Source organism: Chiloscyllium punctatum, chromosome 5 (assembly GCF_047496795.1).
Source record: "Chiloscyllium punctatum isolate Juve2018m chromosome 5, sChiPun1.3, whole genome shotgun sequence".
Lineage (NCBI taxonomy): Eukaryota > Metazoa > Chordata > Chondrichthyes > Orectolobiformes > Hemiscylliidae > Chiloscyllium > Chiloscyllium punctatum.
In genome coordinates, this window is record NC_092743.1 from 40,820,999 (window position 1) to 40,842,858 (window position 21,860).

At 41.3% G+C, this 21,860-nt stretch overlaps 1 protein-coding gene across 3 annotated transcripts in view; it reads left to right on the top strand.

The window, feature by feature from the left end:
- smarcc1a (SWI/SNF related BAF chromatin remodeling complex subunit C1a) overlaps positions 1-21,860 on the top strand; it is a 221,871-nt gene that overhangs the window by 110,500 nt on the left and 89,511 nt on the right. For all 3 annotated transcript variants that reach the window (XM_072570120.1, XM_072570121.1, XM_072570122.1), the window contains one exon: positions 9,377-9,538. In XM_072570120.1, coding sequence (XP_072426221.1) covers positions 9,377-9,538 — 162 coding nt within the window. The remainder of the gene's footprint in view (positions 1-9,376; positions 9,539-21,860) is intronic.

Genomic DNA, 21,860 nt, shown 5'->3' on the forward strand with positions numbered 1-21,860 from the left:
AGCGAAGCAGCTGAGTGGTGAGTATTTTGCTGGCTGGCTTTAACTGTTAAAACCCTGGAATTTTATTGATAATTGAAACGTTTCATTGATATTAGGTTTGTGAACTGTAATTTTTATTAGGATTATTAGGTTTGTAAATTATTCATTATCGATTTTATCATATTGATTAAGGCATAATAAAGATGGCTCGATGGGTAATACACTGCAGCTGCAGGATGTGGAGCGCTTAGAAGCTAGTGCAGTCCAGAGCAAAGGCACTCATGCTGTTTCTTTGGCACGTGAAACTACCTTTGAGCTGGGAGTTGAGCTGTAAACTGTGATGCATCAACGAAAGATTAAGGTTTATGGACACTTGTTCCAGGAGGCAGTCACATCCCTTAGGTTAGTGATTCTGATTTGATAAAGGATCAAGGACATTAAAGGATGACTGGAATTGAGGCAGGAAATGGAGGAGCCTCTGTCTTAGTAATTGTGCAACAAATTTGGCGTACTTCCAACATGTTTGGGTAAGTTTGAGGGCTAGGAGGTAAAAAAAACGAAACAGATTTTGGCATCATGGTGCAGGAAACCATTTAATTCGGTGGAGCAAGAGGCATGTGGTGGCAGCATGGGAGATTTGACTCTGACTCTGTCCTCGCCAGCAAACATCAGAGTCCAGAAGGCAGTTTTGTCTCCCTGGTGCCAAGATATGGGGCATCAGGGGAGATGATGGTGTTGTGATAATGTCACTGGGCTAGTAATCCAGGAGACGAGATTGAATTTCTGGTGAGATGGGTTTGCATTCCACCATTTCAGATGATAAAATTTGAATTTAATAAAAATCTAAAGTGAAACTAGATTAATGGTGACTATGTTGATCGTCATTAAAATCCACCTGGCTCACTAGTGTCCTTCAGGGAAGGATTTCTGCTAACCTCGATGTGACCCCAGATGAATGGCAATGTGATTTGACTTTTAACTGCCCTTGGGGAAATTCGGTATGAGCAATAATGATAGCCTGGACAATGAGTGGAAATATCATCTCAACATCTACTCTGTCAAACCTCTCCCAAAATTTTGCATGTTACAAAAATAATTCAGCCTTCATTTTTCTAAATGATGAATAAAGTCTTCATCTGTTTTGCTGTTCTTGATATGGCAGTTACTTCATCCATGAATCAGCCTAGTGTATCTCTTTTTGAACTGACCCCAATGCCACATTGTGGGCTACAACTTTATGAAGTACCATGGCCAAAGACCCACCAGCACCCTGTTGATTTATAACAAGATTTCCTTACTGTTAAGCTCCAACCCCTGAACAATAAAAGCCAAAATTGCATTTGTCTCAGTTACTTGCTGCACTTGCATGTAACCATTTTGATTTTCATGAACAAGAACACCCAGATTCCTCTGCCCTGCTTGTTTTTGGAGGCTCTCTCCATTTAAGTAATAGTCTGCCTTTTGAATTTTCGCACCAGGATGCATGATCTCATTTTCTTATATTTAAGCTTCATCTGCCAAGTTTTTGCTTATTCACACAATTTTCAGATTCCTTCTCCTTCCACCTATTTCTGAAACAAGAGCAAATTTGGATCCATCTGAATTTCTCCCCTTTTCCAAGTCATTAAAAAAGATGGTAAATCATTATGGCTGTCGAGCTAAAACTTGTGACAATCCACTAGTTAAATCTTTTCAACCTGAAAAAGACCCTTTAATTTGTCAAATACTTTGTCCCTTGTAGTAGAGACTTCTACTAGGTCTTTCCTCCAGTGAGCACCTTGCTTATCTGATTTGTTTGTCTTCTTTAGTGTCCTCTGTTGTGAAGGTCAGTACAGACTATAGGTTTAAGTTTTCCGCTATGTCTCTGTTCCCGATAATTAATACCACCATCTAAGTGTCCCACACTTAGTTTAGCTATTCTCTTTGTGTTTTGAAAAAGCTCTTGCAGTTTCATTTTACATTTCCTGTCAAATTACTTTAACAATAAATGCTCGCTTTTTATTTTGGCGTTTTAATCATCCACCACTGGTGATTTAAAGTTCCCAATCTTCTGGATTGCATCTAGTTTTTGTCACTTTGTGTAACTTTCGTCAACTGTGGATGTTTCACCCTCATCAAATCCTACTTCGTGATCAATGTAAATTTTGAATGATTGTTATGAGTCTGCTTAAATGTGTGGTACGGTTCATCGACTGACTTACCCCTTGGTGTATTGTCTGCCTGCTTGAGATAATTGTTTCTTCTTACTTTTACAACTGCCGTCATTTAAGTTGAGAACACTGATTTGAGACCTTTAATTAAGAGACACTTCCAGTCTAAGCCCATTGCATCTGACTGTATCAAAAATAGCTTGTTCTCAAGTTGGTTTTGCAAATTCTTTGAAAAAGAAATCCCTGATGCACTCTACAAATGCAATAAAATGTGGGGAAAATGTGAGGTCATACACTTTGATAGTAAGAATAGAGGCATAGACTATTTTCTGAATGGGGACAAAGTTCAGAAATCTGAAGTAAAAGAGACTTGGGAGTCCTCGCCCAGGATTCTTGCAGACTTGCAGGTTGAGTTGGTAGTTAGGGAGACAAATACAATGTTGTCATTCATCTCAAGAGGACTAGATTATAAAAGCAGATACAATTTTGAGGCTTTATAAAATTCTGGTCAAACCGCATTTAGAGTATTGTCAGCAATTTTGGGTGACATACATAAGGAAAAAGTGTATTGGCCTTGGAGCGAGTCCTGAGGAACTCCACGAGAATGGTCCCAGGAATGAAAGGCTGAAAAGAAGAGGAACGTTTGAGGATGCTGGCACTACAGTCGATGCAGTTTCGAAGGATGAAGCGGGGGATCTGATTGAAACTTAAAGAATGCTTAGTGGCTTGGACAGAGCAGATGTTGGGAATTTGTTTCCATTGGCAAGAGAGACTGGGAGCCAAGGGCAGAGTCTGAGAGTAAAGGAAAGACCTTGGAGAACTGAGATAAGGAGAAACATCTTTAGCCAGAGAGTGGTGAATTTGTGCAACTCCATTGAGTGCATTTAAAACTGAGAAGTTCTTTTTTGCAAAGGGAATCAAAGGTTGCAGGGAGAAAATTAGAAAATGGGGTTGAAAAGCCTAATAGCCATGACTGAATGGTGGAACAGACCCATTGGCCCGAACAGCCTAAGGTCTGCTCGTATGTTTTATGGTCTTTATCTTGAGTCTTGGCCTTGTCCACCTGATTTGTCCAATCAATATGCAAATTAAAAGCACCCATAAAAGTTATGTTGCCCATTGTGCATGCCTCCATCGATTCCCAATTTATACTTTATCCGACAGTGAAGCAACTCTTCGAGGGCCAATTGACTGTTCCCTCCCTGACTTATTTGTCTTGCTATTCCTCATTTCCTCCACTGATTCCACTGAACAATCTATTGCAGTTCCATCACTGTTCACCCTGCAGTTTATACCATCCTTTTCCAAGAATGTTCCCCTATCTTGTTGGCCTGTTTGTCAAATAGTCCAGGAGTCACATGCACTTGAATTTTAAGTTCCCATTCATGGTCACTTTACAGTCCCATATGTGTAATAGCTATCAAGCGATATTAATTGTGTTGTCAACTGACCTATCTTGTTACAAATACTTTGTGCATTCAGATCAAGAACGTTAATCTTTGACTTTTTAAACTATTACAGAATCTCAGAACTGTTATGCTGCAGAAAGAGGCCATTCGGCCTATTATGCTTGCACTGGCTCTTCAACCAAGTATCATAACCTAGTGCAAATCTCTCTTACTACTTCCCAATTCTGTGCACAGCATTTCTATCCAAATAATTATCAATGCCCTGTTGAATGCCTCAATTGAACCTATCTGTACAACTTTTTCAGGCAGTCCATTTCATATCCAAAATATGTTTTGTGAAAGTTTTTTTTCTCACACTGCTCTCACTACTTCAAATCAATGCCCTCTCATTCTTGTTCGTTGGAAAAACAGGAAAAGCTTCTGCCTATCTACTCTACTCATATGCCTCATAATTTTGGAAATCTTTTGTACTCCCTCCCTCCCACCCACCCTCTCTCTAGGGAGAACAGTCCCAACTCCTTCTGTCTGACCTCATGGTTGAAGTTTCTCTTAGCTGGAGCTGTGATTATAATCGTTTCTGCACTTTCTCCAAAGCATTTTACCATTCCAATAAGATGGAGCCCATAACTATACGCAATACTCCGTTGAGATATTCCAACAAGTGTCAAATTCAACCTCACCTCCTTGTTCTTGGACTCTGTCCCCATTAATAATGCTTACTATAACTGTCCTTTATTAAATCCTTCTCCACTTATCCTTCTGCCGTAATGACCTGTGCAGATATATCTTGGGGCCCTTTGCTCCTGTACCTCCTTTTGAATTGTACCTCTTATTTTAACTTGACTTTAAGTGTTCTCCTGACCAAAGTGCATCTTTTCTTATTTCTCTGCTGCCATCTATTTGCCCAGTCAATCACTCTATCAATTCTTTTTGGAGTTCTATACTACCCTCCTCACAGTTACAATCCTTCCAAGCTCTGTGTCATCTTTGAAATTCTCTCCTGAATGCCATGATCCTGATCATAACTATATATCAGAATAAGCACGGGCCCCAGGTTCCTCCAGCAACCAACAATTGCTGCTCTGGTACCGTGGATTCCAGCAGTTCCAACGTGCTGTAGTTGGAATGCATTGCCTGCCTAGCCATTTCTTCTACGTAATTAATTTAAAATGTTTTATAAGTGAACTTCTTAACTATTTTCTTCACCTGAAATGATGTCTACTAGTTTAAACCACTTGGCCACTCATGGGAGAGATGGAAGAAATACCCAACAATCTTCGATCTGAGTTCTTTTGAAGTTGCAGTTCCGCTCTGACAGGTAGAAGCAGGTTGAGGAAGTTCTTGGCTGCTGTTTTCTTACTTATCTCCCTCTGCTGGTGTTTTCTGTCAGAAATTCTGAAAGTGCTGTTCTCTGGCACTGCTCTCTTTGACACACTTTATGAAATTGCAGTCCCCATTCTCAGTCATCCTTTTGCAGATTTGCAGAATCCTCATCTTTTTCTTGTTGGTGACTCTCCTGGTTCTTTCTCTCGTTCTGGTGAGGCTGTTGAATGGCTTGGAGTGGTACTTGCAAATTGTGGTGTTCCCATGAATCTGCTGCTCTTGTACTTGGTCATTCTTGTGGGTTTGAGGTTCTGTCTACGGAGCCTTGGTGAATTTCTGTACACCTTCTTGTAATTGTTATGTAAAACTGCTGCTGCGTATGTTTGGTGGTGGAGAGAGAATTTTTGTGACTATGGTGCAAATCGAGCAGCATGCTATACTCTTGACTGCCAGGCTTCTTCGGTGTTGTTGGAGCAGCACTTATCCAGCCAAATGGTAAGTATTCCATCTCACTCCTGACTGTCTATCTTTATTGATGTCTTTATTGTAGGATTTGAAGTCAGGTGGTGAGTTACTTGCTACCAAATTCCCAGTCTCTGACTTGAGATGTGTGTATTGCTGGCTGGACCTGCAATTATTGCCCCTCCCTGATTCCTCTTGAGAGTGTGTTGGTAAGCTGCCGCCTTCATCTGCTGTAAGTTGAACCACAATGCCCTTCAGGAGGGAATTCCAGGATTTTGACCCACTTACAGTGAAGGAAGGCTGTACACAGAGGGACCATTATCATTAGAAAGCCATGGGCGTGGAGTATTTTGTTTGGTTAATCGAATGCTGGATAACACAGTTTAGCCATGCTTTGGCACCTTGTGATCTTGTTCAGATAATCTGAAATTCGAATAATCGAATGCCGGATAATTGAGGTTCCTCTGTATTTCCAAATCAGAATGGTGAGTGGCTTGAAGGGAAACTTGCAAGTAATGCTGTCCTTGTCCTCCTCCATAGAAATGGTCGTGGGCTTGAAATGTGCTGATTGAGGACCTTTGGTGGAAAGATCTTGTAGCCACAGTATTCATATGGATCATGCAATTCCACCTGACCATGTGGAAAAGTCGCCAGAGTTGGGAGAATTTGTGAAAATATAAACTGACAATAGCAGGAAGGGGCAAAGAATAAAAATATAAATGATACAAAAATAATGAAGGACAAAGCTTAACATTATTTTTTCAAAACAAAACAGAAGAACTAATATTACAAATGGGCTTAAACAAGTGCAATGTAGTGCCTATTACTGAGATTTGGTTGCAGGATGACCTGAGTTCTCAACTGACCTTTATTCCTGATGAATGGCTTTTGCCCGAAACGTTGATTTCGCTGCTCGTTGGATGCTGCCTGAACTGCTGTGCTCTTCCAGCACCACTAATCCAGTATTTAGAAGCATGTGTGACAATTTAGAAGGACAAGAAGCAAGGATAGAGTTGAGGAATCACTGTGTCCATTTAAAAATGATTAATGGAGGTGGATGAAATTCAGGAGAAAGTGAGGACTGCAGATGCTGGAGATCAGAGCTGAAAATGTGTTGCTGGAAAAGCGTAGCATATTTCTTGTCCCATTCTTCTGGTCAAAACAAAGTCAAGTTCCTGGGAGTGACGATAATTGATAACCTGTCCTGAACTTCCCACATAGATGTGACTGTCAAAAAGGTGCAACAACACCTCTTCCTCAGGCAGCTTAGCAAATTCGGCACGTCCCAAAGGACCCTCACCAACTTTTACAGATGCATCATCGAAAACATGCTATCTGGGTATATGACAGATTGGTACGCCAGCTGTGCTGCCTGGGACTATATAAAATAAAACTACAGAAGTTTGTGAGCACAGCTGAGACCATCATGGAAGCCAACCTTCCATCCGTGGGCTTCATTTACACATCTTGTTGCTGTGGAAAGGCTGTCAACATCAAAGACTCCACCCATCTGTAATGCTGTCCAACAACCTTTTCTGTCAGGCAGAAGATACAGAAGCTTGAACTCCAACACCAACAGGTTCAAGAACAGCTTTTTTCCTGCCATTATTAGACTGATTAAAGGACTCTCTAACTTGAGCTAATGTTGGTCTCGCTTCATGCATCTCCTGAGCATTGTAACTCATATGCCTTATTCTGAGCACCCATGATATGCAGGACCTTGCTTGCTATGATCTGTCTATACTGTTTGCAAACAAAGCTTTACACTGTATTTATGTGCATAAATACAAATAAATCAAATCAAACCAGTTTTAATTTAGCCAGGTTGTTGATATGACCAGTTATATAATTCTGATTGTGAGGTTCGGTATTCAGAATTAGCTTGATTTTCCTCAGTTGACAGTAAATAATTCATTCATTTTCAAGACAAACTTACTTACACAAACATATAAACAGTTTGACAAATGGGTTTGGATAAATCGGATTAGTTTATCTACTGTTAACTTGTTAGATGTGGTTTTGCAACTTGCAGATTCATGTACTTTTGAGGTCTGCACCATTTTTTTTCTTTCTTTTCTAATTGTCATCCAAATTGGATTATGTGATCCTTTGTGGTCAATATGGGATTTCTACTTGACACTACATTTTTTTGGATTCTTCGTGGGTGATCAGTGCCCCAATATTCCTGTGGTGAAGAAATGTTTGGTGTACTTGTCTTTATGAGAAGCTAGCGCATGCATACATACTTCTGAGGAGACACAAAAAGCTGACAGCTCTGCAGAGTGTTAAACCTTTACTTGGGGAAAGCAGCAATTAAATGCTCCCCAAAAAAAAGTCATTCACTGTCCAAAATGATTCCCATGTTATTCTGCACACTCCTACTCTATTCTTACCAGAGTGTCTTCACAGTACAGTTGTAATTTTCTTGCAAACGGAGGGCGGGGGGGTGGGGGGTGAATTACAGTGAATTTCTCTTGAGAAACTCTCCCAAAACTGTAAGGATGACTTATAATGGATTCTGATCTGATGCACCTTGTTGAAATGATTTGTGAGCAAAGGGAAGTTAAACACTTCCAGCACCACTAATCCAAACTCTGACTCAGGTCAGTAGTACCAAACTCTTAGCATATTCTCTCGCTCAGGTGTGTGACCTCCAAGTTCTCAAGACTACATGGCTGTGAATGAGCTTCCTGATTTATTGTAGGTGCGAAAAGTGTGTCTGGTTCCCTTTGGAGGGACAGATAGGGGAAAAAAAGCATATGGATTATTTTTATCCAATGTCTTTGTGGGAGATTAGGGTTCAGGAAAATACTACTTTTTTGATGGTAAAGATGTGCATTTGCAATGCTACCATGATCAAATTTTGGTGTAAGTGCCTTTTCAATATTAATGAGACAAAGGAGCATTGACCTTGTTTGATCTTGTTAGAGCTTTCCTGTTTAATGAGCTGTCCACCTTTGCTCTGCCACTCATGATTATGACAGATTAATGAGAAGCTGGTCTTGGCTGCAAGAGTAATTGAATAAATGGGATCATTTGTTTCAGACTGTTCTGTACCTTTCATTTGGAAGTGAGTGCATCTGTTTGAAATTTTTGAGGTGCTGAGTGTCCAACTGTGGTGGCCTATATTTACTGTCAGAGCCAATTGCAGGGGATAGATTCCAGTGATCACTGGACTTTCAAAGTGATGCAAGTATTTGAGGGAGAGTTGAAGATTTCTTCGTATTGATCGTTACCTGCAGTTTCCAGTCCTTTGAGTCTGGTTGCCTGTTTCTATATTTGGAATCCTTGGCAATCTGTCTTTTTAGCAAGTTGGCCTTATTGTCTCTTTGCTTCAGAGTTCCCTGAAGACCCCACTTTTTCAACTATAATTGTGAATGCGCTCCATTCAGCTTTGTGTACGTTACCTCATGAAGTGCGCAGAGATGTTGTGAGAGGGCTGCTGTGTGAAAGCAAATCATCTTAATTCTGACAGTAATGCATGTAGTTACTGTGTTTGAACTTGTACACCTCCAAAAGTTCCCTTTGGAAAAAATTTGAAAGTATGAGTCAAGTTCCAGAGGAGCAGGAGCAGCTATTTTAGTCTGTTTCTCAAATTAATCGTGGGTGAATTGTACCTGAGCCTACTTTTATTCACCCTTGTTCATATCTCTTGATATAATATCCTTTTGTAATAATTATCTATGATTGTAACTGGAAAACTTAAATTATCCAATCATTTCCAAGGTAGCAAGTTCAAACTTTGTTTCATCCTTCAAAAGCCCTTATTGATTTTGTCCCTTAAAACTGACCCCTAATCTTAAGCTTGTTCTGCAACGAAGTATGTTAGTTTTGTAAAAATACGAGGTGTTAGATTTTAATCAGTTGGTAGGTTACTGTGTTTAAGAGGCACTGTTGAGTGCATTTGATATGGTGCTTGAAAAGTGGTCACTAAGATATTAAATTAAAATTTTTAGTTCAGTGAGAAGCTGAGAATCATCATTTCTTTGAATTCTGCAGGGTAAATTGTTAATTGCCAGCAAAGTGTACAAATAATTGCATTTATCTTGACAGAGGAATTTTCTCATGTAAGGGAAGAGGTGCCAGTTGAACTGGTCGAGGCTCATGTGAAGAAAGTGCAAGAGATGGCTCGCTCTTCTGGGAAAGTGGATCCTTCCTATGGCCTGGAAAACAGTGGCATTGCAGGCACTGCCCCTGAGGAACCAGAGAAGAGTGGTGAGTTAAATTGACTTTAGTAGTTTTCCTACAAATTGAGCTAGCATTACTCTATAAGTGTTTAAGTTCCCTCACTAATTTGTGATCCTGATGAGCTAGCACAACCCATCTGTCAGTACTTTTTTTCACTGTTTACACTTGTCACTGTGTGTGTGTGTCTGTGTGTGTGTGTGTGTGTGTGTACGTGCATAACTGCGTTTCAAGACAAAATATGTTCCCAAGCCATGCTCTGGCCGAACCAGAGCCTGGAAATGGCTACCATGAAGAAATGAAATTGTCTTTTACTCACTCATGAGACACAGGCTTTGCTGGCTGGTCAGCATTTATTGCCTTTTCCTAGTTATGATTGAGAAGATGGTGGTGACATGCCGTCTTGAACCGCTGTCATCCATGTGCTCTCGGTAGACTCTCAATGCCTTTCTGCAGGGGATTCCTGGATTTTGGTTAGCGACAGTGAAGCAACTGTGATTTATTTCTAATTCTGGATGGTGAGTGGCTTGGAGATGGTCTTGCAGGTGGTGATGTATCCATTTATATGCTGCCCTTGTCCCTCTAGATACATATGGTTGTGTTTGGAAGGTGCAGTATAAGGATTTTTTGAATTTCTGCAGTGCACCTTGGAGATGGTACACACTGTTGTTCCTGAGAGTCACTGGTGGAGTCCATGTGGTGCCAGTCAAGCTGGCTGCTTTCTCTGAGATCCTGCCAAGGTCCTTAAGTATCGTTGTGTCTGTACATCAGGAAAGTGGTGGGTATTCCATCGCACCCCTAACTTTTATCTTGTATATGAGGGAGAGGCTTTGGGGAGTCGGGCGTTAAGTTACAATCCATAGTATTCCTAATTTCTGACCTGCGCTTGCAGCTACTGTATTTATGTGCCGTGTCCAGTTGAGTTTTTGGTTCATGGTAACCGTCAATGTTGACAATGAAAGCTTTCATGATAATACCATTGAATGTCAAGGGGCAATGGTGAGATTGTCATTGCCTGGCATTTGTATGGCAAGGATATTACTTGCCACTTGTCAGCCCAAGCTTGAATGTTTTCCAGGACTTGTTTCATTTGGACACAGGCTACGTCTTTGTGAGGATTCATGAATGGTGCTGGCCATTGTGCAATTATTGGCTTATATTCCCACACCTGACCTTTATAATGGAGGGAAGTCGAGGAGAAAGTGAGGACTGCAGATGCTGGAGATCAGAGCTGAAAATGTGTTGCTGGAAAAGCGCAGCAGGTCAGGCAGCATCCAAGGAGCAGGAGAATCGACGTTTCGGGCATCAGCCCTTCTTCAGGAATGGAGGGAAATCATTGATGGAGGAACCAAAGGTTGTTGGGCCTCGGACACGACTGAGAGGAAGTCTTATAGGGATTGCATTGACAACTGCAATCCAGCAACTCTCCACATATCTTTGTATCCTGAGTGTACCTTTTGCCACCCACTTTGTCAAAAGGCTCAATCTGCTTTCTCTTTAACCTTGGCATACTCCAGATTGTGTTTGCATGATCAATTCAATGTAACAATTTGTGGTAGTGGCCTTGTCACCAGCTACAGGATATGACCTATTTAAAAATCAATAAATCTGGTAGTTTGTGGACCTTTTATCAGAAGAATTAATTGTTGGAACTGATTCAAGAATAAAACACTCACTCCTACAGGCAAGAGTTATGCATCCCAAAGTTGAGGTCATGGCTGAACTATACTTGGAGATTGTAGTATCTGTGGCCAATAAAACTATTTCACGGAGAGTCTTTTTCTTTTTGCACTATGTTTTGTTTCAGCCCCTGCAACATTTGACACTTACATGTGAATAGTGTTTTTAATCAGCATATTTAATCTTACTTTAAGGTCTCATCTGAAGTTCACATTTGTGCTAATATTTCCCAATGTTCTTTTGTTTTATGCTTTTGGCAGTGTTGCCACACAGCATTGAGCCCCTCTGTTAATTAAGCGGAACACCAGAAAACCTCACCTCACTTTGTAATCTGTTGAAATGTGAGTGACAGAGAGCTCCTAAATTCCACTATTTAAAGAAAATAATGTCATTTCATTTTTAACTCTAAAAGTGAACATTAAGCAACAACAATTCACAATTCTGAGCGCCTTTTGTTTGATGCTTTAAGTCAAACCGGGGTTGATGTGATACTGTTCCTTTTTGCTGGTGAGACAATTGCAAACATTTCAAGAAAGCAGCCCAGACTCTAACTTTTTTCTAGTTTTATTTTTAAGCAGGTGTAAAGTGGTTATTCCAGGCATGATGCAGCTGGCTGAACCACTCAGTTTTAAACAAAACAGATTTTCTTTATGGACTACCGAATGAAACGCTAACACGAGAACAGAATTCAGGATAACTTGACATCTCTGAACATTGATTCGACATAATTGTGACTTCATGATGCTGTTCCAACTATTTGCAACATCCCCATTACCCCTCTCTCCTCCCCCTCTTTCTCTCTCACACATACGCACACACATATATATGCACGCACACATGCGCACGCACCAATACCATACACTGATTCTTACAGGGAGGATGACAGGGAGAGAGTTAGCCAGAAACCCTCTGCTGAATCTGGAACTTTGTCCCAGCTAAAACTTGACCAGCAGCTTCAAATCAAAACAAACCCTGAACTGGGAGACCTGGCTACTCTCATGTTACAAGCATTTGAAAGGAAAGATTCAAAGGCCTTCTCCAGTAGATATTTCCAGACATGTCTGAACCTCTGTCTTTGTGACCCCTTTTGAAAAATTCCAAGGGCAAAATAAGCTTGTTAAAGAAGCAGCATCCTCACACTACTCGCAGTCTACTCTAACCAAATCTTATCTGATTATCTTGAAATCCTCCTTCCCACTAAGTTGAGAATTTTGATTTCAAGCCCATCGTTGGTCTTTTCTTTAACAATCTTGAGTTATGGTGAATGTCTGCACAATGCTCCTTTTGTTGATACTTCAACCACTTAGCCCAGCGTCATTAACTAAAATTAAGTCTAGGACTGTACCCTCTCTTTTAGGGACTTCAGTGTATTGGATTAAGTAACTGTTCTGGATGCAGAGGGCAGAAAGGGGACATGAGATAGCTTTGGCAAATAGAGTTCAGAAGAATCCAAAGGATTTTTACAAATATATTACAGATAAAAGTGTGACTAGGGAGAGAATAGGGCCCCTCAATGATCAGCAAAGTAGCCTTTGTGTGAAGCCGCAGGAGATGGGGGAGATACTGAATGAGTATTTTGCATCAGGGTTTATTGTGGAAAAGGTCATGGAAAATAGACAATATAGGCAAATAGGTGGTGACATCTTGAAAAAAAACATCCACATTACAGAGGAGGAAGTGCTGGATGTCTTGAAACACATAAGTAGATAAATTCCCAGGACCTGATCAGTGTACCTCTAACTCTGGGAAGCTAGGAAAGTGATTGCTGGACCCCTTGCTGAGATATTTGTATCATCGATAGTCACAGGGGAGGTGCCGGAAGACTGGAGGTTCACTAACGCAGTGTCACGATTTAAGAAAGGTGTTAAGGACAAGCCAGGGAACTGTAGACTGGTGAGCCTGATATCAGTGGTGGGCAGGTTGTTGGAGGGAATCCTGAGGGACAGGATGCACATGTATTTGAAAAGTTAAGAACTGAATAGGGATAGTCAACATGGCTTTGTGCATGGGAAATCATGTCTCACAAACTTAATTAGTTTTTTGACGAAGTAACAAAGAGGATTGATGAGGACAGAGCGGCAGACGTGATCTGTATGGACTTCAGTAAGGCATTCAACAATGTTCCCCGTGGGAGACTGGTTAGTCAGATTAGGTCTCATGGAGGGAGAACTCGCCATTTGGATGCAAAACTGGCTCAAAGGTAGAAGACAGAAGGTGGTGGTGTCGGGTTGTTTTTCAGGTTGGAGGCCTGTGACCAGTGGAGTGCCACAAGGATCGGTGTTGGTTCCACCACTTTTCATCACTTATATTAATAATTTTGGATGTGAACATAAGAGGTATTGTTAGTTAGTTTGCAGATGACAACAAAATTGAAAGTGTCATGGACAGCAAAGGTTACCTCCAATTACAACGGGATCTTGATCAGATGGGCCACTGATCTGAGAAGGGGCAAATGAAGTTTAGTTCAGATTAGTGCGACACGCTGCATTTTGGGAAAGTAAGTCTTAGTAGGACTTGTAAACTTAATGGTAAGGTGTTTGGGAGTATGGCTGAATAAAGACCTTAGAGTGCAGGTTCATAGCTCCTTGAAAGTGGAGTCGCAGGTGGATTGGATAGTGAAGAAGGCGTTTGGTATGCTTTCCTTTTATTGGTCAGAGTATTGAGTACAGGAGTTGGGAGGTCATGTTGCGGCTGTACATGACATTGGTTGGGCCACTGTTGGAATATTGCGTGTAATTCTGGCCTCCTTCCTGTCTGAAGAATGTTGTGAAACATGAAGGGATTCAGAAAAGATTTACAAGGATGTTGCCAGGGTTGGAGGATTTGAGCTGTCGGGAGACGCTGAATAGGCTGGGGCTGTTTTCCCTGGAGCATTGGAGGCGGAGGGGTGACCTTATCGAGGTTTATAATATTATGAGGGACATGGTTAGGATAAATAGACAAGATCTCTTCCCTGGGTTGGGGGAGTCCAGAACTCGAGGGTATAGGTTCAGGGTGAGAGGGGAAAGATATAAAAGAGACCTTAGGGGTATCGTTTTCACAGAGGGTGGTAGGTGTATGGAATGAGCTGCCAGAGGAAGTGGCGGAGGCGAGTACGATTGCAACATTTGAAAGACATCAGGTTGGGTGTATGAATAGGAAGGGTTTGGAGGGATATGGCCCGGGTGCTGGCAGGTGGGGACTAGATTGAGTTAGGATATCTGGTCGGCATGGATGGATTGGACTGAAGGGTCTGTTTCTGTGCTGTACATCTCTCTGGCTCTAAACACTTCATGTTATGACTACCCTCATTAATGTTGGAGAAGTTAAATTCCCCTGCTATTATTACCCTGTTACTTGCCTGAAATTTACTGACATATGTGCTCTGCTGTTTCTCGTGGATATTATGGGGCTACAGTACATTCTCGACAATGTAATTGCTTCTTTTTTTTGTATTTGAAATTCTACTCCTATGCCTTCATTTTCAGAGCTTTCCAGCCTTTATTTAAGGTTTTTATTCTTCTCAGTTAGACAATTTCACCATGAAGAAGCAAACAGTGAATGTAGATCCTGGCATTGATGGCAACCCACTGGTTGACAGACCTGGGTTTCGCTCTTTGATATAGCCTCACTGTTCAAAGAATAGCACAGGCTGTAAAACATGACCACCAGTCTTGAGCAGTGATGCCAAGATTGGTGGACTCTTAAGTTTCAAGATGACCACGTTTATGACTTTAGAGGACAAAAACTTTCTCATGATCAGACAACAGGATAGCCATGACATCTATCATTTCAGCTATTAAGAAAACAATATCTCCAGCGAAGTTGATGTAAAGATTGACATCCATACCGGAGGTCGTGAAATGACGTAGTCTTAGAGCAGCTCTGCATTGTCTCCATGCTGCCATAGAGCTTCAACTTACCATGTCCTTAATATTAGAAATCGTAGCCTAAGCCATCAAGGTATGGATGAGAATAGAAGTGTCATCTAGGTTGAACACATTGTCTCTTGCACTGCTGATATAGGATTCTGGGCATCACATGAAGTGACAGCATCACCAATGAAAATGTGTTGCAGAAGACTGGTCAGATGTTTGTCGGACATCAGAGACAAACCGTACAGGGCATGTGCTTTTTCTCTCAGACCAAGTCTGCCCTTGCAGAGCGGTACGGTTGGCACCACCCGTATGGGAAATATGCAGCTGGCCAAAGCACAGCACACCATACACGTTTTGGAGAGGTCCTTTGGGAGGAATAACTTGTGCTGGAGTGCAATAGATTATGATGGACCTGTGGTGGAACCTTGCTGTCCGTTGTCCCCCCTGAATGGAGGAACTAAGTCCAAGTCTAATAGCACTCAAGAAACTTGGCCCCTTCCAGTACAAAGCCACTCACTTGATTGGACTGCATCAACATACATCCACTCCCACAGACCTTCTCAGCTGTGGCGTGTAACATCTGCAAGATTCACTGCAGAAATTCGCCGAGGCTCCTTCAACATCATCTTGTAACTCAACAAATAATGTCATCTCGAAGGACGTAGGCATTAGATACATGGGAACATGACCTGTATGAATCTCTCCAAGCCATTCAGAATCCTGATTTGGAAATGTGTCATCATTGCTTGGATGTCGTTGGGTCAAAACCCTGCAACTCCTTTGTTCCTGGTCTTGTGAATATACCTACACCAAATGGGCTGAAGCTGTTTAAGAAGTTCTTGATGTCCTTGAAGCAACTGGGGATGAGCAATAAATGCTGGCCTAGCCAGGAAAGCCCACATCCCACGAATCATGTTTTTTTTAAGGATAGGACTCTCTTGGTGGTGATAACCATCCCAAGGTGCTTTGCATGAGCATTGTCCAACAAAATTTAATATTCAGGAATGTGGTCTTGGTTGAGCAGGTGGGTTTTAATAATTGGCTTGAAAGACAAGAGATAAGTAAGTTTAGGTTGAACCACATTCAGCACGAAGAGGAATAGCTGCCAATAATGGAGCAAAAAAAAATCAAGATTGCTTTAAAACAGAATTTGGAGAATTCTTGACAGTTATAAATCTGAAGTAATTTTTTTTATATAATAGGGGAAAATCAAAGAAGATGTAAACCGGCTCATCAGTGGTAAATGGAATTCAATCCAGATGAGTATGAGGTGATGCATCTGAGAAGGAGAAACAACACAAGGGGGTGTGCAATTAATTGGAAGAACCTGGGAAGCATTGAGAATCAAAGGGATCTTGGTGTGGATGTCTGCTGGTCTCTTAAATTAATGGAAGACATGTTCAAAGTTTGGGAGAAGATTTGTAGCTCGGGTGCTCGTTGTGGTTCTGTTCGCCGAGCTGGGAATTTGTCTTGCAAACGTTTAGTCCCCTGTCTAGGTGACATCCTCAGTGCTTGGGAGCCACCTGTGAAGCGCTTCTGTGCTGTTTCCTCCGGTATTTATAGTGGCCTGTCTCTGCCGCTTCCGGTTGTCAGTTCGAGCTGTCCGCTGTAGTGGCCGGTATATTGGGTCCAGGTCGATGTGTTTGTTGATAGAGTCTGTGGATGAGTGCCATGCCTCGAGGAATTCCCTGGCTGTTCTCTGTTTGGCTTGCCCTATAATGGTAGTGTACAAAATCCTATGCAAGGACTGCACAAAACACTACATCGGACAAACAGGAAGACAGTTAACGATCCGTATACACGAACACCAACGAGCCACGAAATGACAAGACCAGCTATCCTTAGTAGCCACACAAACAGATGACAAGCAACATGAATTCGACTGGGATAACACTACCATTATAGGGCAAGCCAAACAGAGAACAGCCAGGGAATTCCTAGAGTCTGTGAATGAGTGCCATGCCTCTATCAACAAACACATTGACCTGGACCCAATATACCGGCCACTACAGCGGACAGCTCGAACTGACAACCGGAAGCGGCGGAAACAGCACAGAAGCGCTTCACAGGTGGCTCCCAAGCACTGAGAATGTCACCTAGACAGGGGACAAAACATTTGAAAGAGATGTGAAGTGGTTAATGAGGCAGATGGATACTTGGCTTTATTAGCCAAGAAATAGAACTTGAGAATAAGGAGATTATGTCATAACCGCATGAAATGTTGGTTAGGCCAAAGCTGGAGTATTGTGTGCAGTTCTGGAATCCTCACTATAGGAGGGATATGATTTGCACCAGAGAGGAGATTTACCAGGATGTTGCCTGTGCTGGACAAACTTAATTAGGAAGAGAAATTGGGGTTATTTTCCTCAGAGCAGAGGAGACTGAGGAGGGACCTGATTGACATGTATAAAATTAAAAGACTTTAACAGGGTGGACAGGAAGGAACCTTTCCCATTGATGCAACGATCAATGACAAAGGAGCATGGATTTAATTTAAGAGGCAGGGAGTCATAGTTGTGAGTATGTTCACTGAGCTGGCAAGTTGCTTGGCAGACACTTCATCTCCTGTCTAGGTGATAATTTCAATGCTTTGGAGCCTCCTGTGAAGCGCTGCTGTACTGTGTGTTCTGGAATTTATTTGGTTCCATTCCTGCTACTTCTGGTTGCAGGTTCCGGTTGTTTGTTTTCTTGGCAGGTATATTGGGTTGAGGTGTATGTGCTTGTTAATGGAGTCCGTGGAAAAGTGCCGTGCTTCTGGAAAAACTCTGGTTCACCTCTGTTTGGCTTGTCCTATGATTGTTGTGTTCTCCCAGTCAAATGTGTGGTCCTTGCCATCTGTATGTGGCTATGAGGGACAGCTGGTTGTGGTATTTCGTGGCAAGTTGGTGTTTGTGAATGCACATTGCTAATTGTTTGCCCGTTTGTCCTATTTAGTGTTTCATCCAGTCTTTGCATGGAATTTTGTAAATTGCCTTTGTCTTGCACATGATGGGTATAGGGTCTTTTGTGCTGGTGAGTCGTTGTGTGAGCGAAGCGGTCTTAAATCCTAGTGGTTGGATAAGTCTGGCAGTCAGTTCAGAATTTTTTTTGCATAAGGTCGCGTGCCAAGTGAGTTTGGTCATGGCATGTCTTTGTCGTGCTATTTGTCTGTTAGGCATCTGCAGATAAAGTTGTGGGGGTATCCATTCTTGGCGAATACTGGCCACTACAACAAGCAACTGGAAGTAGCAGGAACAGAACCAAATAAATTCCAGAAGACACTGCAGCAGTGCTTCACAGGAGCCTCCAAAGCACTGAAGTTGTCACCTCGACAGGGGACGAACTATCTGCAAATCAGCTTTCCAGCTTGGCAAGCATACCCATAACAGCCAGCACCAGAGCTACAAATCTTGCAACCTTGAGGCAAGGGTTTCATGTGAATACCAAAAAAAACATTTTTTCATCAAGAGGCTGGTGGGAATTTGGAACTTGCTGCCTATAATTGTGGTAGATGCAAAAACCCTCAAAGTTTTACAAAGTATTTAGCTGTACACTTGCAGTGCTAAGCTGACAAGGTTTTGGGCCAAGTGCTGGAAAATGGGATCAAAAAGGTTAGGTGGCTGTTTTTGATCGGCATGGACTCTGGGCTGAAGGGTCTTTCTTCTATGCTGTAGCTCTGATTCATTAATCAAACTGTTCCCTTTGCGATCATCTTTTGCAGTTTCACTTCCTATCCTTTGCAATGTAAGCATCAATTACCCTGAAATAACTATTTTACTTCAGTACAAGTGGTTATCTTGTCCCATTCTGCCATTCATCTGGTGGCATAAGCTTCTATGTACTTTAGTTTATCACTGTCTCTGCACAGGTACTTGAATGTCTCATTTGCATGACCCTTCTTTACCTTTTTGAAGGTGGATTTGTGTTGTGGTGTCGTGCCACTGTTTCCAAGATGCATTTGTTAGCAGAGACAAGTGACACTTTGCCATGTGAATTTAGATATCAAATGTAGATAGACAGGCATTATCCAAAGATGGAATTCCCTCACCACATGTAAAGCTTTGGTGATGGAGAAGTCACCATGTTTTCAACCCGACTAGAATAATTGATCACTTTTTTTTCCCTTTTTTTTGATCTCTACCCAAATGTGTGGAAGCTAAGTGCCATGCATTAACAAGCAAATCTGGCTGAAAGCGTAACAGACCTGGAATCGAACTTCAAATACTCTGTGACAGAATAGTCAATGACAGTCTACTTTCATCAACTCAACTAACAAGTGAACCTTGTTTGAAAATGAAATATTTTTGCTGAACTGGGAAATCATGATGATGAGTGTGATCACAGGGAGCTTTCTCAGATATTTCTGTTCAATTAAAATTTGAGATAGCCAATGGCTATGAAGGGCTTTTATGCTACCCTTAACTAGGATAATTTCCAGTTACATATGACAGTGCGTATTGAGCCAGAAGAATTAGATGATTAAACAGGAGCGAGGGCATAATGTTTCTGAAGCAGTGGTGCATGTTCTGGGGTAGGTGGGATCTGTTCAAGTACACAGTGCATCTAAACAGGACAAGGATGAATATCTGTGCTGGGAACTTCTCAAGCGCTTCTGGGGAGGGGTTTAAATTAGGTTGGGAGGAGAGTGGGAGCCTGAGGGCTGATTCAAATAAGATAATTTGAGCGAATGGGCAAATGGAAAATTAGAGTATGACTCAAATACAGAAGCAGCAAAGCTGACCAAATGAGCAGTACAAGTATTTGTTAGAGTTAAAAGGTATGTATGTAAAAGCCAAGGAGTATAACAAATAAAAATGATGAGGTGAGACAGCAGACAACTATGTCATGCTGCCATGCTGTGTCTGTGATAATGTTGGCTTAAACAGAGGTTAAAAATAGCAGTTCAGCACCTTTTGGAGTTTTCAGGCAAGATATCAGGAATAAAAAAATGCTTGAGTGTTGTATTACTTGTTCCAGAATCAATTATAAGTGAGACTAGCAGTGTTTGACAGAACCCCAATTAATGGATAGGGTCTAGAAGAGCAGGTATGTGGGCACATTTAAGTGCAACATGAATAGGGCAGTAAGAATTTGTGACTCAAACTGTTCTGTTGTCAACTGGGATCCAGTTAGTCAGAATAGCACAAAGCACAAAATTCTTGAACAGCCTTCAAGTTGATTTTTTTTTTTAAAAGCATGGAACAAGTCCAGTGAGGACTCAAGAAATTGAGTCTTCAGAAATTAAGCTGAGCAACTCTTGGAGAATCATTTTGGACTTGAAACATTCAACTCTGTTTCTCTGTCCACAGATGCTGCAAGACCTGAGCTGCTTGAGCATTTGGTTTTTTTTAAATTGCAGATTTACAGCATCTGCAGTATTTTCCCTAATCAAAGGAAAAAAATTGAGCTGACTTAGTAAGCTGAAATCATAATGTCTAGCAGTTTTCTTTGGAATGTCGACCTTTATTTCAAAGCGGACGGAGTATTAAGGTAGAAACATTACTTAAATTTGGTTCATGGCTACTTGACTGTCCCAGTATGTTTTACATATTTTGCTACTATAAAGGAGCAGGCTGGAGAGGATAGGCTGGGTGTTGTGGGTTTTATTATTTTATTCTTTTAGTTTTTTTTCATTGTAACAATGAGCGCCATTCCAAATCACTGATTTAGTATATTTTCAGTGAGGCCAAAGCTTTGGTAACGCTTTTAATGAAAATGCAGTCGCTTCCTGCTAATTGGCAGTTGCTGTTAGACTTACATTTCTCTTCTATCATGCATGACCTGACTTGTCCAAAAGGCTCAACCATCTTTCCTCCTCAAACCACAGCTGGGTAACTGGCTATGATGTGCTGGCATCTGCACGCAGCTAAAGAAACTGTTGTAAGATGTTTTCCCAGTTGTTGCTTCTAGAAGCACGAAATTTGTTTAAAGGTTTTGCATGTGTCGTCTTTGGGGATGAGCTAAGAAGAATTATTAATGTTGACGTGGACTCTGATCGACTGAGTTCATAATTGCTGATAGCCATGCCATTCTTTTCTACAAATAAAACACCTAAAAATATTTTCCAGGAAATTTGGAGTGAATTCTCCCTTATTTTGTTGAATTAATTTTCATATTCTTGCAATGACAAGACTTAATTTCATACAGTTTCTTTAGCCATGTTTCAGGAGTTCATCAGAGCACTCCAGATGGAGTATCTGCTCTGGAGAAAAATATGGCAGCCATTTGGTGGCCTTCCCAATTGACAGTGTATCCAATATATAACTATTCTATTCATGTTCATGCTTGACGTTGTGTTCCCTGTGTAATATCTTATATGAAGTCAGTCAGATCTGGAAATCTGGTGTTTATGTAGTTTACATCATGGATTGTTAAGCAGGATTGAGCTTATATTGCAAACTACATTGCATCTTTGAATCTCTGGCCTGCAGGCCAGGAATGCAAGAACCCGGTCATCCGTTTTCATGTTTTGGACAGTATGGGAAATTGTAGATACTGGGGAGCCAATTATGTAGCCTCTGTTGGGGAATAAAAGTTATCTAGATTCCAAGTGAGCCTATCTTATCTCCATTGTTCCAGTCCTGAAGAGGTAATTCATTCCGATATGATGTTCCAAGATGAGCAGCAATCATTCTAGTTTTGTGCACCAAAGTGACACATTGAATTTGAGTGGAATAACTAGCTTGTTAAACTAGGCTATGGTTGTGCTCAGCCCTGAAATATTCAATGTGAAAAACAGTTGAGTTGGAGCTCTCTTAAATTTTACATGCTGCATCTCTGTAATGTCAACCAAGGTAAATATTGTGTCTCAGAATTATCTCTTATCAACAGTTGCC